This window comes from Penicillium bovifimosum (genome assembly GCF_028826915.1).
Source record: "Penicillium bovifimosum strain IBT 22155 chromosome Unknown utg000005l_segment0_segment0, whole genome shotgun sequence".
Taxonomy (NCBI): Eukaryota; Fungi; Ascomycota; class Eurotiomycetes; order Eurotiales; family Aspergillaceae; genus Penicillium; species Penicillium bovifimosum.
Window position 1 is genome coordinate 2,827,741 of NW_026622714.1, and position 15,954 is coordinate 2,843,694.

At 51.9% G+C, this 15,954-nt stretch overlaps 7 protein-coding genes across 7 annotated transcripts; 2 read left to right on the forward strand and 5 right to left on the reverse strand.

Moving 5' to 3' along the window:
• Positions 1-205: 205 nt before the first annotated feature.
• Positions 206-1,066, forward strand: N7515_006266 (uncharacterized protein; the record flags this gene model as incomplete). The annotated part of the gene is made up of 1 exon (XM_056667010.1): positions 206-1,066. One exon carries the CDS (start codon positions 206-208, stop codon positions 1,064-1,066), a length of 861 nt encoding a protein of 286 aa, XP_056520606.1.
• A 1,307-nt stretch (positions 1,067-2,373) lies between these two features.
• On the reverse strand, positions 2,374-5,736 carry N7515_006267 (EF hand domain protein; the record flags this gene model as incomplete). Its single annotated transcript, XM_056667011.1, has 1 exon — positions 2,374-5,736. One exon carries the CDS (start codon positions 5,734-5,736, stop codon positions 2,374-2,376), a length of 3,363 nt encoding a protein of 1,120 aa, XP_056520607.1.
• Positions 5,737-6,359: 623 nt separating this feature from the next.
• Positions 6,360-8,240, reverse strand: N7515_006268 (putative MFS multidrug transporter; the record flags this gene model as incomplete). Its single annotated transcript, XM_056667012.1, has 5 exons — positions 6,360-6,703; positions 6,755-7,428; positions 7,483-7,661; positions 7,719-7,976; positions 8,046-8,240. The coding sequence occupies 5 exons, from the start codon at positions 8,238-8,240 to the stop codon at positions 6,360-6,362; spliced, it is 1,650 nt and encodes a 549-aa protein (XP_056520608.1).
• A 419-nt stretch (positions 8,241-8,659) lies between these two features.
• Positions 8,660-9,975, reverse strand: N7515_006269 (methionine aminopeptidase MAP1; the record flags this gene model as incomplete). Its single annotated transcript, XM_056667013.1, has 3 exons — positions 8,660-9,304; positions 9,360-9,758; positions 9,841-9,975. 3 exons carry the CDS (start codon positions 9,973-9,975, stop codon positions 8,660-8,662), a joined length of 1,179 nt encoding a protein of 392 aa, XP_056520609.1.
• Positions 9,976-10,331: 356 nt separating this feature from the next.
• On the forward strand, positions 10,332-12,235 carry bna4 (kynurenine 3-monooxygenase; the record flags this gene model as incomplete). The annotated part of the gene is made up of 3 exons (XM_056667014.1): positions 10,332-10,446; positions 10,741-10,955; positions 11,030-12,235. The coding sequence occupies 3 exons, from the start codon at positions 10,332-10,334 to the stop codon at positions 12,233-12,235; spliced, it is 1,536 nt and encodes a 511-aa protein (XP_056520610.1).
• A 259-nt stretch (positions 12,236-12,494) lies between these two features.
• Positions 12,495-14,333, reverse strand: N7515_006271 (WD40 repeat domain-containing protein; the record flags this gene model as incomplete). Its single annotated transcript, XM_056667015.1, has 2 exons — positions 12,495-14,129; positions 14,217-14,333. The coding sequence occupies 2 exons, from the start codon at positions 14,331-14,333 to the stop codon at positions 12,495-12,497; spliced, it is 1,752 nt and encodes a 583-aa protein (XP_056520611.1).
• A 746-nt stretch (positions 14,334-15,079) lies between these two features.
• On the reverse strand, positions 15,080-15,701 carry N7515_006272 (cornichon family protein; the record flags this gene model as incomplete). Its single annotated transcript, XM_056667016.1, has 4 exons — positions 15,080-15,172; positions 15,236-15,302; positions 15,360-15,515; positions 15,598-15,701. The coding sequence occupies 4 exons, from the start codon at positions 15,699-15,701 to the stop codon at positions 15,080-15,082; spliced, it is 420 nt and encodes a 139-aa protein (XP_056520612.1).
• Between the last annotated feature and the right edge of the window lie 253 nt (positions 15,702-15,954).

Here is a 15,954-nt window from a genome sequence, read left to right on the forward strand (position 1 = left end):
ACATCCCATGTATGGACCTCCAGTGTCCTCTCCGGTGGTCTATCAACAAAGGTATTACTCGATCATCGTCCATTTGAGAGATTACTCCCAGGCTATCATTCATCAAAATAATGTGTTTTCGTTCCTTCTGCTAAGTGATTAAAGGCCACCATCTACTCCTCGCGGATATAGCTACAGAGATGACCGTCAAACGCCCCAGGTGCCGATGGACTTTGACCACCAGCCACATTACCACGGAGCACCAGCTCCTCTGGATGGCCACAACCGCATGATGAGCTCGCCCATGGGACGTTTATCTTACCCTCCAGCCGGGCAGCCACTCCTATCACCCAGGACCCATGAATGGAGCCACCCAAACCACATGCCCCGTGAAATCCCAAGGCGAGACCACGGAACAATGAATCCCCCGGAAAGCCCGGAGTACTTGATGGAAAGAAACATCCATAGTGGGCGTGCCGATGAGAATTCCAGAGGAGCCCTGCACTACCACTCCCAGAGACGGACATCCAACCGTGATGAATTTGATGGCCCCCATCAGTTCCTGGAGCCACCTTCTCCACAGGACATTGCAGCCCAGGAAAAAGAGCTTCCCCAGCTCCCCACTAACCTAGACGCCGGCGAGCAAGACAGCATTCTCCACAAGGTCAACGACCGCCTATCACGGTGTGCCTATGATTTCATCGCAAAGTACCAGTTCCGCGTTCCTCTCGAGCAGGATAAAAGACCCGTGAAAGTTCCCTCCGATCGCGAGTGGACTGAATGGGTCCACCTCTTGAAGCGTCTGGCTACTACCCGCCGCATCCCAGCGCACCTCTTGTACAACCGGCAAATCAAGCAGCTCATCACTGTCCTGGAGAACTCCTTGGAGATGCGCCATGCTGCCAAGCATCAGTCCAGGCCGGTCAAGGATGACCGTAACGTGCTGCAGCTTATCTCGGCGGGTATACAGGTCGCGAAGATCCTGAGGGACTCTACCGCCATGCACTTTCTCGATTGTCTCTATGTGGACACCGAGAAGCTGATTCTTGAGCGACGGGGTCGGCGGGTGAGGTTCGCGGGTCATTGAATCCCACTGGATACCTAGAGAATGGCCGTCTTTGAGGTCCCTGCGGTTGGAGGCCTCTGTTTTGCTTTGTCTTCCCGTGGAAGCTCAGTCCGCTGGATTTTGTTTTCATTTCGTCCCGTCCACGGTCCGGGAGCATGCCCCTATGCACTCTGAATGCCGATGGAAGATTGTACCCCAGGCCTCAGTAATTCCCAATCAGGACGAGCTCCCAGCATATGTGTACCTCAGTTTTCCGCGGGCGGAACACTGCAAATTGCCAGGAAATTCACTGTGACCTGCAACATCAATCGGCTTGTACACTGTCCTTGCCTCTGCCCGGGTGTCAGCATAGTCATGATGTTATATCCGATGCCCAGATCTATATCCCAGTGGCAATTCTATCATATAGCGGTGGTTTGTTTGATTCACTTCGTTCCATTGATTCCTTTTATTTTTCAATAGCTTCCAAGGTTGGCGTTCGGGTTGGATGTCTCGATATATTTTACGCTGCTCCCGCTGCCTATGTTTTCTATGTAGAACTGACAAAACCACACTACCTTGGACGACTCCGGGTTACTTCCATCTCACTTCTAAATTATGTTGTTCTTCATTTGTACTCAATGAGAGCATGTCCGTGTTAACGTCTCTAATTCTACTCGTTGAGTGGTTCTCTGGGAAGCGATCATGTTCTGCTAATATCCGGTGCATCCAGGCTGCATTTACCAGACGTGCACTGCGAATAGCCCCCCGACTTTACAGAAGACTAACCCCCATCCATTGACACATTTAATCTGTGCTGAAAAACACCTCACGAAAAAGAAACATGCCCGGACAGCCACAGTGGATATTATCAAGACGCAAAAAATGATAGTTTCCCTGGGAATCGAACCCAGAACCTTTCCGGAACATATGCGAAGTCGCACTTGTTAACGGAAAATCATAACCGCTAGACCAGGAAACTACTCGGCCACATGGGCCAATTGATGGAAAGACCGGACGTTTTTGAGTTATAAGCGGAAAGTAAGAAAATATAGACCATCAAGACTGATTTCACAGGGGTGGGAAGGAACATAATGACCATATCTCCTCATACAGCCCAAACTATGTAATCGGAGTTAAAATTTCAGCAAGACAACCTAAGGCTCAGACATAAAGGTAGTAATAGAGATCCATTTCATCATATCTCAAGTCTCAGCTAGGAAAACTCCAGTTAAAAACCTTGATTGATTTTGATAGAGTATGAAACCGTACGGACACAGAGCAACTCCAAAAGTCCCGCTAAAGTACATCGATAAAATACACCTAGACCAAGTCTAGGACGAGCCTTTTCAAAAGCTAGCCAACTCAATCCAACTAGACACGAATGTCAGTCGACGGCCCCGATCAGCAGCCATGCGACGCGAGAACTCTTCAAAGTTAAGTCTTGCACCGTTGCCGCCGCGTTGCTTGGCTTCACGCTCTACCTGATCGAGATAGGCCCAGCGGGCCAGAGTCTGGAGCGAAGGCCGACGCGGGGCCGGTGTTTCCGTTTCCGCAGCCTGGTCCTCGACCCGGCGAGGGGCCGGAAGTGGCTGCATAGGAGAGGGAGGAAGCTTAGGGGCTGTAGTTTCAGCATCTGGGAAGGAGTGAGGAGAGGTTGGCGGAAGAGATGAAATGTCGGGTTGGAGTTGAAGTTGAACGGGGAAATCGGGAATGTTGCTGTTGGCTAGTGACTCGCTCGGACTAGATTCGGTTTCAACCGATGCTTCTGGGGCTGTCACGATTGACTGCGGAAGGGAAGACACGAGGCAAGGGGTTTCTGTGTCAGGACGATGGTGTGGGAGGGTTGGATCGTAGTAAGATGTATCGTCTTGGACTCTAGCTTCAGACACTTGTGAGACAGTGAGACTGTCCTCGTGATCGGAGGCGAAGGACGCCGTGTCCGATTCTTCAAAGGGATGCGCTTGTCCAAGTCCGGTATCACTCGCTGGATCTGCGAGATGAGTCGGCTGCACATCGTCATCCGAGGCGATGGCCTCGGGCGATGGAGAAACTAGCTCTCGCCGGGTGTCAGCGGGTGCTAGAACTGGGCTCGCAATTGCATAACCAGCGCGCTGTAACAGATCATCGAGTGGCTGTTCGCTGATGATACCCTCTAGTTCCTCCTCAGGAGGAGCATTTATCTTCGGTGAGGACTTCGAGGGAACCTCCGCCCTTGCGACAGCGAGTTCGATTTCGCGGGCCCAGATCTTGCGATCAGCCCGTGTACGATAAACCTCCATCAAAAGGTCTTCTCTCGGCTTGAAGAGAATATCAAGAAGCTCGTTGAAACCTTGCTGGGTGACCTGATACAGGATTTCCTTCCCAACGTCTCTTTCGGCTTCTGGGATTTCAAAGCCACCCCATCGTTCGCCCACGGGAATACTTCGCGACGAGGTTGATGGGTTGGACCGCATGTCGTAGTCGTCTTCGTCGTTGAGATCATCCTGGAATCGCACTTTGGACGAAGACCGCGAACGAGGAGAGAGCGGGTGAAATTCCGGCTCGTCGTCATCGCTATAGCCATCGATGGCTGGATCGCGCTCGTAGCCCTCCGGAGTAGTGGCACCATCTTCTTCATCTGTGTAGAAAGCTCGCCGTCTCCAACGCTCGTCAATTCCACGCCGACGAGCGTCGAGAATTCGCCTCTGATCATCCTCCCGCATTCTGCGGTAGACAGCATCGGCAACGCGAGCCTGCTCAATTGGATCCGTGATGTCTTGAGGAGGAACATAGATGCCAAGGGCTTCAATGATATCTTCCTCAAGAACATGTTCAGCTGGGGGCCAAGTGCCGCTGGCAACTGATGAACTCGACTGGTCCGATTCACTGGTCTCGCTAGCACCGTCTTCAACATTTTCGTCGTTTTCATTTTGAGCATCTTCTCCGGCGTCAGACTGGCGGGGAAGAGTGTCGCCGGGGGCCAGGCGTGATGTAGTTGAGAACACTGGCCGGTGCCGGCCAAATTGTGCCCTGACAGCGGCATCACCCACAACCGCATGCCGATCAGCAGTATCATCGCCGTCCTGTCGCAGAACCCCTTCATTATCGACAATCACCATGTCTCCCTCGGCATTCATGCCCTTGCCCTCGGCTGTGCGAGAGCGCTCACCCTGGGGAATATTACTAGTAAACGCAGCACTGATGGGCTGACTTCCAAGAACAACATTGCGGGGGACGTTTTCCGAGTAATCATCCTCCATGCCAGCAATTATGTCTCTGGTAAGCTCTCGGCTCAGCGCATAGTATGCCCTGAAGACCCGAAGGAAGTCCTTGCGCTCGACGAAACCATCTCCATCGATATCATAACCACGGAATACGCGTCGCAGCCTTTCGTCATTAGTTGTATTGTTGAGACTGGCCAAGCCTTTCAAAAACTCTTCGAATCCGATGAGGTTGTCACCATTGGTGTCGTAAAACGCGAACATTCGGTCGTAAATGAGACTGGGAGGCGGCGGCCGGATCGATGTATTAGGTACAAAGCATCGGTCGAATGTTTTGCGATCGATGGCCATATGCAACTTGTTCGGGTCATCCGCCCACTCGTAGTTGGCCAAACAGCGGAACTGATCCCAGAGTGCATCAAGCTCTGTGTTCTCAAAATTGCACTCTTTCATCAGACGATTGGCAAGAGGTCGTGGAAGACTGCGCGGGAGAGCTGCAGGCTTCCCTGGATACCATACAGGCTGGGGTTGACGAGGATTCCCTAAGAATGGGGCTGGAATCCGAACCTTGTAGAATAAATGCGTCTTGATGTGGACTTGCATGGCCTCGCACGTCTCACACAGATCGTAATCAATGCAATTGGCACATCGGTATCTGATGCCCTGAATGGGCATGGCGCCACAGCTGTTGCAGGTGACTCCACGGTGGATGTAGCCGTCTCTTCGGGCCTGATCCTCGGCGATGTAATAGAGCAAGTTGAGGAGGTTTTGACCTCCCTGGTTGGAAGGACCGTTATTACCGTCACGCCACGAGAAGACACTCTGATCGTCCACCGTTTCTCCACCGTCGACGTTTTGCGGCGTCCCAGATACGTCTGGAAAGGTAGAGGTTGACAGGGTGACTCGTTCACCATTCTGTCGTCGGCGACGCAGATCGTCCCCGTAGTTTACATCTGCGTTAAACCGGATCAGAGCCCTTTCAATGCCAGCTCGGGATATACCCCGGCGTTGGAGTTGCTCCGTCAAGTATATCCGTTCTGGTGAATCCTCCGGGAGAATGTGCGCTGAGGGAAAATCAAGCGCAAGGAACGATTCAAGAAATGTATCCTCCATCATTTCCCGCATGCGCTCTGCATGGGCAGGCGGAACACCAACTTCCTGCATCAGCTGGTCGCGGGTTGCGAGGAGCGATGGAAGAAGACCGCTCTCCACGCGACGCCCATCCTCCGTCTCAATACGAAACGTCCCGTAGACACCATTCTGGCGCTCTAGTTGTTCAAGGTGGGCGATGGCTCGGAAGGATGGTGTATTAGCAACTCGAAGCTCCTCGGCCTCTGTTGGTCTGCTGCGGCGCACAGCATTTCGACGTCGGAGGGGAGTTGAAGATGGTTGTGCAGTGACGCTGCTGTGAACATAAAGGATTGCATAAGCAGCAGCAACACCAGTGAAGAGGTAAAGGATAGGTCGATATCGTGCGAGTGAGACCGGTCCGGAGCGTGAGTCGGACATGGCGGAGGTTGGAGAGGATGTAGAGCGAGCGGAAGCTGCACGAAGAATGTCAGGAGCACAGGGCGTAGATCATTCTGATCGCCGCTCAACAAGAGAGACAAGTCAGAGCTGCAAAAAGAAAAATCCAATACCCATTAGAAAGTGTCGCAAATCAGGTCAGTCAACTGATAAGATGACAGTTGAAATGTCCACGGGTCCGGGTTCACACGCCCGCCGGATGACACCTTACTAAGCCACAACTTGCAGGGGTGCCTACCTGGGCAATCGCCCCGGGGCGGGCCCAGGCCCCGGCAAGCCCGAGCCTGGGCCTAGTGGAGGACTCACACCGCGATCCCCCCATCCCGCCCACAGGCTACAGCGATGCTACTAGAGATCTAAGCCCTCTACATGTGCTAACTACATTGATCCATGCCTGCACTTTCGCCATATTCTTGAATGATCTCTGTATTGATTCTCATGACGCGTCATATAGTCATAGTTATTTCCCCCCAGTCTCCAGACATGTAGGGGCGAGGGCGAGACTTATCTAGTGATCTAATGCCCAATGCAGAATGCAAAGTAACTTCCACTGAAGTTGTACTACTTACAGAACACATTCCTATGTCCTTGTAGAGCTCTGTTTGTTAGCGGCTGAGTTTGCTTTCCCGGATAAAGCAGCTGCTGAACAAGGAGAAGAATACCACAACAGCCAAAAAGGCGAAACCCTTGTTGGTAGACCAACCATAGGAACCTCGGACAATACTGGCAGTTGCTGGATCGAGGGTCTTGATAAAGTCGAGACTTTCTCGCACTTTCTCGACGATTTGGTCGATATTTTTGCTGTCACGCAGGCCTAATCTCAATCGATCACGTAGCAATTGCTGAACAACAGTTGATGCGAGAGAGAGACCGATCACGGAGCCCAATGAGCGGAACAGATACGAGCAAGCAGTGACAACCGCCTGATCTTCGTAAGTAGAATTTGAGACTGGTGAACGTCAGCGTAAAGGACTCTGGGAGAAATCAAGTGGAAACTCACTCAAACCGATCAAGGTGGAGGTGACCCCAATACCATTGCCAAATCCTGCCAATACCATTCCGCAGATCATCGGGACAGTGCTGGCTACCACGCCCCCGGAGAAGAGGTATACGCAAAATACACCGGTTGTCAGGAAGGTATACGCAGCGATCGTGAGCCAGTAATACTTGCCATATCGCCTCATATACAGCCCTGCAAGCAGAGAGCCAGTTACACCAGCTATGATGCCTGGCAATAAGCGCACTCCCGCAGTGGTGGCCGAAACACCGTCCACTGCCTGGAAGTACAGCGGAATGTAGAAAAGGGCAGCAAGCCATCCTCCAAAGCTGAAGAAGTTGCAACCGTAGCAAGCAACGGACGTACGATTGAAGATGATGCGACCAGGTGCAAAGGGCTCGACTGCCACATACGTCTCAACAAGGATAAAGACCACGAACAAGACAGCCGAGACACTCAGTGAGGCAATCGTCAAGGGCATCTTCCATGAGACATTACTGCCACGGTCGAGACCAACCAAGAAGGCCAGAACAGCGCCAACAAGGACCACGGCGCCGAGGAAGTCAATGCGACGCAGCTTGGTCTTCCAGTTGGCGCTTTCACGAACAGGCAGTTTGAGGAAGAAGGACACGGAAATAGATGCAACAATGCAGAGAGGGAACTGCGCTAGGAAAGCCCTATAGAAGTATGTCAGATGGTGTAAGGAGATGGGAGTCTTGCATCATTCATACCAGCGCCAGCCGATGTAGTCGGCGAGAATGCCACCCATTGGTGCACCAATACCGGAACCCATGGCATAGATGAGATTGATAATACCCTGCCATAAGCCTCGATCGCGAAGGGGAACGATATCACTCATCAAAATGCTGACGACTGTGGTCATACCGCCACCGCCTATTCCTTGGAAGACCTATGAAACCCCAAATCAGCATTCCCATTGCAGCCCGAGATCATGTGTTTAACATACGCGAGCAGCAATCAGATCATTGATATTCCGCGCCAGGCCACAACCTAAGCAGCCAAGACCGAAGATTGCATACGCAAAGAGCAGACATGGCTTGCGGCCAAAGATATCACTCAGCTTGCCATATAGAGGTTGGAAAGACGTCAAAGTCAAGAAGTAAGAAGTAGCGATCCAGCTGGTCAAATTGAGAGCCTTAAGATCACTGCCAATCTGACCATAACTGGCCATAACAATAGTTTGGTCTACTGCCGACAGGAAGATCTACATAATCAGTTAGCCATAATCCTGATTCCCCTCAAATATCATTAAATCTGAACTGGGGATCCATACTCCAAGCGAGACTGCAGGCACAATATACTTGATTTGCTTCTGCGCATCAGGAAACGGCTGTTTGACTTGCTCCTCGGTCTCAGCTGGATCCCCTGATTCCACATGGTGCGGAGAAATCGTGCCATTGGACACAGCGTCGGCAGAGGCGGACCCAAGCAACGGGGAGGTCTCGGTAGGAGATGTCTCTGGAGCCATTGCCGAGACTTGTGTGTGTCGCCAGATCGCTCCAGGTTATCTTGAAGTCAAAATGAACTTGACTCAACGCCCACAGGGAAGGAAAAGAAAGCGGAGACTGAGAGCATCCATCTGGAGTCCCCCGGACCCCCACTCTCCCCTCCCCCCAACAAGCAAACTAAGCCTCTCGCGTGCCGATTAAGCGGCGGGGAAACCCGACTTACCAGATTCGGCCAATAACAAGTCTTCACTCGGACTTAGACCGCCTATATGTTCGCTACATATGACAACGTCGGCACTCTTGACAAATATCATAGTTCTACTGGTTTGATACGATTGGACGCAATTACATGCATGAGCGGTCGTGATTTTGTGCTGTCAAGTTGGTATCTAATTTAGATGCAAGTCTTTCCAATCAGTTGACTCCCATTTCCCTGGAACTATACCGTCGCAGGCATAGGGACAGGCCCACCAGGGGAGTCTGGCAGGCGGGCAGTAAGAACCTCAACACCGTCCTCGGTGACAAGAAGGGTGTGCTCAAATTGGGCGGACAGAGATCCATCTTGGGTGGTGCTGGTCCAGTCGTCGGGCCAAGTGCGGTCACGGTGGGTACCGATGTTGATCATCGGTTCAATGGTGAAGCACATACCGGGCTTGGCGGTGCCCACTGCCTTGTTCTTAGCGTAGTGAGGAATGTTAGGCGCACAGTGGAACAGCTGGTTGATGCCGTGGCCACAGTAGCTCTTGACGACGCTACAATTGCGGGTCTTGGCGTGTTTTTCAATGACATTGCCGGGATCACGGAACAGCATGCCAGGCTTGACTATGTCAATTGACTTATTCAAACATTCACGAGAGGTTTCCACCACTCGTACGGCGTCGGGATTTGCAAGCGCCTTGTCTCCAACGTAGTAGGTCTCGTTGATATCGCCGTGGAATCCCTTGTGATACAGCGTGACATCGATATTAACAATGTCCCCATCCTGCAAAGGCCGTTGATCGGGGATGCCGTGGCAGATAGTCTCGTTGACCGAGGTACACACGGACTTGGGGAAGTTCATATAGTTCAGCGGTGAGGGGTAAGACTAGGTTCATATATCAGTATAACAGTCTGGTTGTTGGAGGGAAACCTTGTCGCACATCACGCTCTATACAAGCCTTGTGGACAACCTCGTCGATGTAGTCCGTCGTTACACCAGGCTTCAATTCACGTGCAGCAATATCCAAGACCTCACGAGCCAGTCGGCAAACCTTACGCATGCCCTCTTGTTCTTCCTTGTTCAGAATGGTGATGTTGTGGCGGCCGAGAAGTTTCTGTTCGGAGCGGGGGATACCATCACGGGCATAGTCCGGGTGCGGGATCGTCTTAGGCACCGTGCGCTTGGCGGAAAGAGGGTAAACGGGCCTCAAAGTGCCGGTGTAAGGGAAGCTTGGGTACGGATTGAAGGTTCCGGTGGCTGGATCTGGTTCAGAAACTACCTTCGGGGTAAAATAATTGGTGAGGAAATTACTCTTTTTGTGAATGGCCTTGTGTTCGTTCTGAAAGTAGACGGTCAGCACTTGGGACATCACATAGAAAGGCGCAAATATTGCGCTTCTTCAGTCTGATAGGAGATCCTACCCAGCTACGCTTGAAACAGTCCTGCGAACAGAAGAAGCTGTCTGTGCCGCTCTTCAGGCATGTTGGACATTGTAGGGTGCCTGCGTCGTTGGGGCAGTCCACACCCCGACATTTGCGAGTGGTAACTTCCGTCATACTGAGAGAGTGGAAGTAAAAGAGATATATGAAGAATGGGACTGAGACTATGTACTCCCAAAATCCACTATGAGAGTGGATTGAATGATGGAAGCCCAAATCTTCAAGAAAATCCCCACTGCAAGGCGATAGGGAGCTAGACTATATTCGGACTAGCGTTAAGGCAGTTATTCAGATATCTTTCAGCCTGAGGCAGTAAGGCAACAACAGAAGTGACTAATGTCGATTCGTCCACCGGGTTCTGCAGAGCTTAATTAGGGACAGGCCGATCTCGCTGCACGTGATGACGACTTACTCCCGTGTTTTCAACGCCGCGCTGACTTTACTTTAGCCATTGACCCGTTGCACGATCGTTGATGGCTATTCCGAGGCAGAAAGTGGTCGTTGTAGGTGCTGGCCCGGTGGGGGCCTTGGCAGCACTGTACGCCGCTTCAAGAGGCGACGAGGTCGAAGTGTATGAACTCCGCGGAGGTATGTTCCGTTGCTTTGTGTGACCTATGACCCTTGATCCTTTTTGATCCCCTGAAGTACAATGTGTTTGTGGGAGTACGCGTCATGGGCGGTATCTGGCCCATGTAAAGGACTGAAAAGTGAAGGTCCCTGCACGGTCCTTAGTTTAGCCCTTCAATTCTGGCGAAATGGGCCCAGATGATCACATATGGCCGACTGCGATATCTCAATGACTCCCCTGCAATCGTTTTGGCACAGCTATATTGCGTTACGAATTCTTCCGAACTAACGCCAATGTTTCCCGCGCATCCGTAGATCTCCGAGACCCTACAACCGTGCCGTTGAACTTTACTAAGTCTATCAACTTGGCACTGTCGGAACGTGGGATTACATCCATGAGACACTCTGGTCGAGATGGCCTGATCAACAACGTTCTGCACGGAGCGATCCCCATGCATGGGCGGATGATCCACGGCCGAGACCGAGGAGATCTGTGGGAAGCTGCACAAGCTTATGACGTTCACGGCCGGGTATGCACCGATCATATGCTTGGCAGTCGATATTGAGATTTACCCTGCAGATCATAGCTAACGACTATTGCCAGGCTATCAATGCTATCGACCGAGGTACTCTAAACAATGCCCTCCTCGATGAGCTAGAGAAAACCCCCAACGTCAAGCTCTTCTTCAACCACAAGTTGACCGGTGCCGACTTTCGCACCAACAAGGCTTGGTTTGAGCGAAGAATCCCCGGTGAAACCCCCGTCCCCGATGATGTGGGTGTAGCCGGTCGAGTGCCGGAGATCGAAGTCTCCTTCGACTTCCTCATCGGCGCCGATGGGGCCCACTCCGCCTCGCGGTTCCACATGATGAAGTTCGCTCGAGTCGATTACCAGCAAGAGTACATCGACACTCTCTGGTGCGAGTTCCGCATCCCGCCCACCGAAGACGGCAATTTCCGCATCTCCCCAAACCACCTGCACATCTGGCCGGGGCGCGAGTTCATGTTCATCGCGCTACCATCAGCGGATAAATCGTTCACCTGCACCTTGTTCGCGCCGTCCGCGCACTACACCTGCCTAGAGACCTCGACACAGGATCTACACGAATTCTTCGACGAACATTTCCCCGGCGTGTGTCCAGAGCTGATCGACCCCGCAGCGTTAAGCGAGCAATTCGCGACGAACCCCCACCTCCCACTTATCAGCATCAAGTGCAAGCCGCACAATTTCAACGCTAGCGTGGTCATCCTCGGCGATGCAGCTCACGCAGTCCTTCCTTTCTACGGACAGGGATTGAACGCCGGACTCGAGGATGTCCGTGTTCTTTTTGAGAAACTTGACAGCCAGGGAGTCTACGACCCTAACTCCAGCATCTACACACGCGGTCTTAAACGTCAGGCTGCCTTCCAAGCCTATACTGACCAGCGCTGCGCGGACACTCATGCTATCAACGATCTTTCCAAGGAGAATTATTTGGAGATGCGTGCGGGAGTCAAGTCACCGCTGTACAAATTACGCAAGACGATCGAAGAGACGATCGACCGCCATTTCCCGTCCTTCGGCTGGCAAACGCAGTATGCTCGTGTTAGCTTTAGCAATCAGAGATATTCGGAGGTCGTTCGGGCCGTTCAGAACCAAAGCCAGGTGCTTGGTCTTGGCTTGAGTGGGGCTTTGGTTGCTCTCGTTGGTTCTATATCAATTTTGATGTGGAAGTACCCTCGATACCTGTCGCCGGTAGCTTTGGTTCGGGGCTGGAGACATTTGGCTTGTGTTGGGCTGAGGGCCATTCGGAATTTCATGCACAGATAGATACACCGGGCCTGGTGGGCGGGATCAATTGGAGTCTGGAGATCTTATGGTGATATCCTTGATGTTTGGTAGAGATCTACTTCAGCTACTTATTTGCATGTGCATAGCAACTACTGCGTGTCCTGAAACTAGAGGATTTCAGTGGATGTAATACCAACAAGAATCGAACGCATGGAAAGATATCCAAATGCGGAAAGGAAGAAACAGCCTCTTTGTTTTCTGCCTGACTATAAAAAGGTCGAATAACGACAGAAATCCTTTAATCCCAATACCTAATAGCACCATCCAAACCACCAGTAACAACCTTACTCGATTCCTGAGGATGCCAGTCCAAACAAGTAACGGCACCACCCTCCTTCCCACCAGCCTGAATCTTGTGATACATTTTGCCAGTCTTCCAGTCCCAGAAGCAAACAAAGCCACCGCTGTCACCCGAGACCAGGAACTGCCCATCAGGCGAGATCTTGAGATCGACAGCGTATCCGGAGGTATTATGCCCAACGAAGCGCTTCTTTCTATTTTGGCGGAACTTGTCTGTAGCCCCGTAGACGACAACCTGGTTGTCACCTGATTGGAAAGCGACATACTTGCCATTTGGATGGGGTGCCGCACGTGTGAGTGCGAACATGTATGGCTCTGCGATGAACTTGATAGGGACGGGGATGCCGTATTCCCAAGCGCGCAGGGACTTGTCATCTGACGTGGAGATAAAGCGGCGATTATCATCGACGAAAGTAAGAGTGTTGACAGCTGCCAGATGGTGATCGTATTCCTGGACCAGCTCGCCAGACCTGGTGTCGAATTGGACGATTTTCTTGTCGGACATACCAGCCAGGAACTCGTGCGAGTGATCGGCGCCAGGGTTGAAGCGGACGACGTGTGGTGTCTTTCCTGTAGAGAACCGGCCAAGGCATTTGCCGTATTCGGTATCCCAGAGCTTGATCTGTCGGTCGTATGAACTGGTGAGGAAAGTCTTCCCCGATGGATGGAAGTCTGTGTCGGAAATTGCTTTGCTGTGGCCCGAGAAGGTCCGCAGGAGCTCCCGAGAATGATACACGTCCCAGAGTTTGGCCTTTCCGTCGGCTGCGGCTGAAAGCAGCAAGTGGCCAGAGTTGGGGATGAACCGAAGAGAAGTGATTGGTTTGGTGTGCGATTTCCACGTTTGCACAAGCTTTTTGGGCACGTAGTTCTTGGTGGTGCCGGGCTCCTTGCGCAAATCGATATCCAGATCCTGGGGCACGTGCATGTACGTCCGGCCCTGGTAGTCGTACTGCTCTGTGCCGTGGAACTCGGTGGTCTCTTGCTTGGAGAAGCCACCCTCGTAGGCTGTGGCCTCCTTGCTCATGGCCGGCATGGGCGTCGCGGTAGTCAAAGTCTCATCTTCTTCTTCTACATATTCCTCGTCACTCCCAAGCGGACGCTCTTCACCTTCGGCAACCTCCACATAATCATATTCTTGATCATTCTGGTATTTCGCCCAGGGTCCCAGGTATGCACCGTCACCTTCCACAACACTGGAGTCGCCCTTCTTTTGCCGCTTCGTCCGCCAGTTTGCAGACGCGCTCTTAGTGGGCTTCATCTGCACAATATCCCGGCCGCCATATTGAGCCACGTTATCGAGGTTTCCAACGAATTCGTCCGGTCGTGTCGGGTTGCGTGTGTATCCTAGACTTTGAAATGTGCGATGTTGCGCAGCAAACGTGGACTCGCTGATAGCCGCTTCTTCAGCAAATCCAGTAGGGACATTCTTTCGCTTGATACCGTTTCCTGGACCCGCTGATTTGAACGGGTTCACGGGTCCGTGAGAGGGCCGCGTGAGATCATCGTATGTAGCATTGAAGGTGAGGGCTTTTGACGAGGCGTTGGCGAGGGTCATCTGCATATGCGCTTGGTCCTATGGGGTTGTTAGTCTTATCTGTTCGTAATAGCTCAGGTTCGAGGACCATTCGAAGCCAGAGGAGAGTGATCGGGGGGACCAAACCTCTGTATTGACTTCCGGCGCAGCAACGACCTTGGTTGCAGTGGGCAGTGAAGACTTGGGTACAGCTGTGGCGTCGTCATCGCTGGAGTCATAATTGACCCCTAATAAGGCGGACATGATGATTGTTCTGAGAGGAGTAAGAATGCGCAACCTTCGGAATGGCCCTCTGCAACAAAGCCGGGGTAGGGAGTGGTTGATGAATCGTAGGTGGTGAAGATGGGGAATTTTACGGGCGCCGGGAGACCCCCGACACGAAGACCGCGGGCATCTGGGCGGCCACCACAGCTCTAGAGCTGTCAGCCCCATGATAGCTCCACCAGCTCGTCAGTCCTGCTAACTATTCTCTGGTTAACTACTATTTGTTACAGTGTCCAAAATCTTTGAAACCAGTTAAATATCCGAAACCTTGGGTATCGTACGCTCTTCATTGCCATTCGCACGGTATATACAACTCAACAGGCCGAAAAACACGACAAGATTAACACAGAAGAGGAATAAAAGACAAGGCAAATGATAGAAAAAGAAGTCAAACCACCGCGAGTCAATCATACAATATCCCAGATCAATCCAGTTCATGCATCCAGCTCAAGATGTTCCAAGTTGCCTACTACTTCTCGCTGCACCCACAAGACTGAAAGAATTCGTTGCTCATCCATAGTCATGGCCTCTCAGAAGACAGGAAAGGAACCGGGTCGATATACCAATGTAGGGTATAGCGGCGTTTCTCGGGGTCATAGTCATGGTTGATGGCTGTGTGATACACCGAGAAGTGATTTAAGAGCCCATGACAACCACTCATTGACCGGCACCTCGATCTAGCCAAGATCGCCATGACGCATCGCATGTTCTGTCTTTGTACGCAGTCAGTGGCCCTCATCGCGGATCAAGGCAACAATCATGCTGTAGAGGTAGAAGAAGAACATGAGGAGGTGGAAGCCGAGTTTGATGAACGATTCCTATAGAAAGATTTTAAGTCAGTCAGGGGAGCTGCAGAGTGTGAACCAGAACATTAAACCGACCTTCTTGTGAACGTTCAACTTGCGGAAAATCTCGGTCGCATCCAAAAGGTGCTGGTTCTCGTAGATCCTGTTCGTGAGTTAGCCGTGTGCTTGAAGCTTGCGACTCAGATAGCTCCCAACATACTTCTTGGCGTTGAACAACACGAGAGGAAGGTTCAACACGATAGCGAGCCAGTACCCGTTGATCACAAAGAGGAAGGTCAGGAAAGCGTGGACGGCGGCTTCAGGGATGATGTAGGCGTTCAGGCGGTTGCAGAGGTCGATTGGGTTGATGTAATCGCTAGAAAAAGGGGAAATATCAGCTTCTATTCGGCTCTCGCATAAACCAGGCGCATATTGCCGTAGACAACAGGAAGACTCACCATTCGAGATCACTGTACATAATCGTGAAGAAGACCTGGAGGAAGAGGTTGACGGCGTTGATCAACACCGACAACAGGTACAGCCATGCTTCGCCGGACATCATGGATGCGATTTTGACGTTGCGTCACGTATGAATGGAAATTAAGGCGATTGCTAAATGGAGGGTATGAGTGAATTGTTCGCGACGGGTGGTTGAGGTCAAGACGGGTTGAAGCCGGAATTGGAGATGTTTGTGGGGGGTTCGGGACCCAAGGGAAGCCAGAGGAACCACGCAGAGTCCTTGGTGGGGTTCAGAGCTCACTCACATGTAAGTTGATACTCAAAATCAGTGGAGACGGTGGAGAGGATGAGCTGGG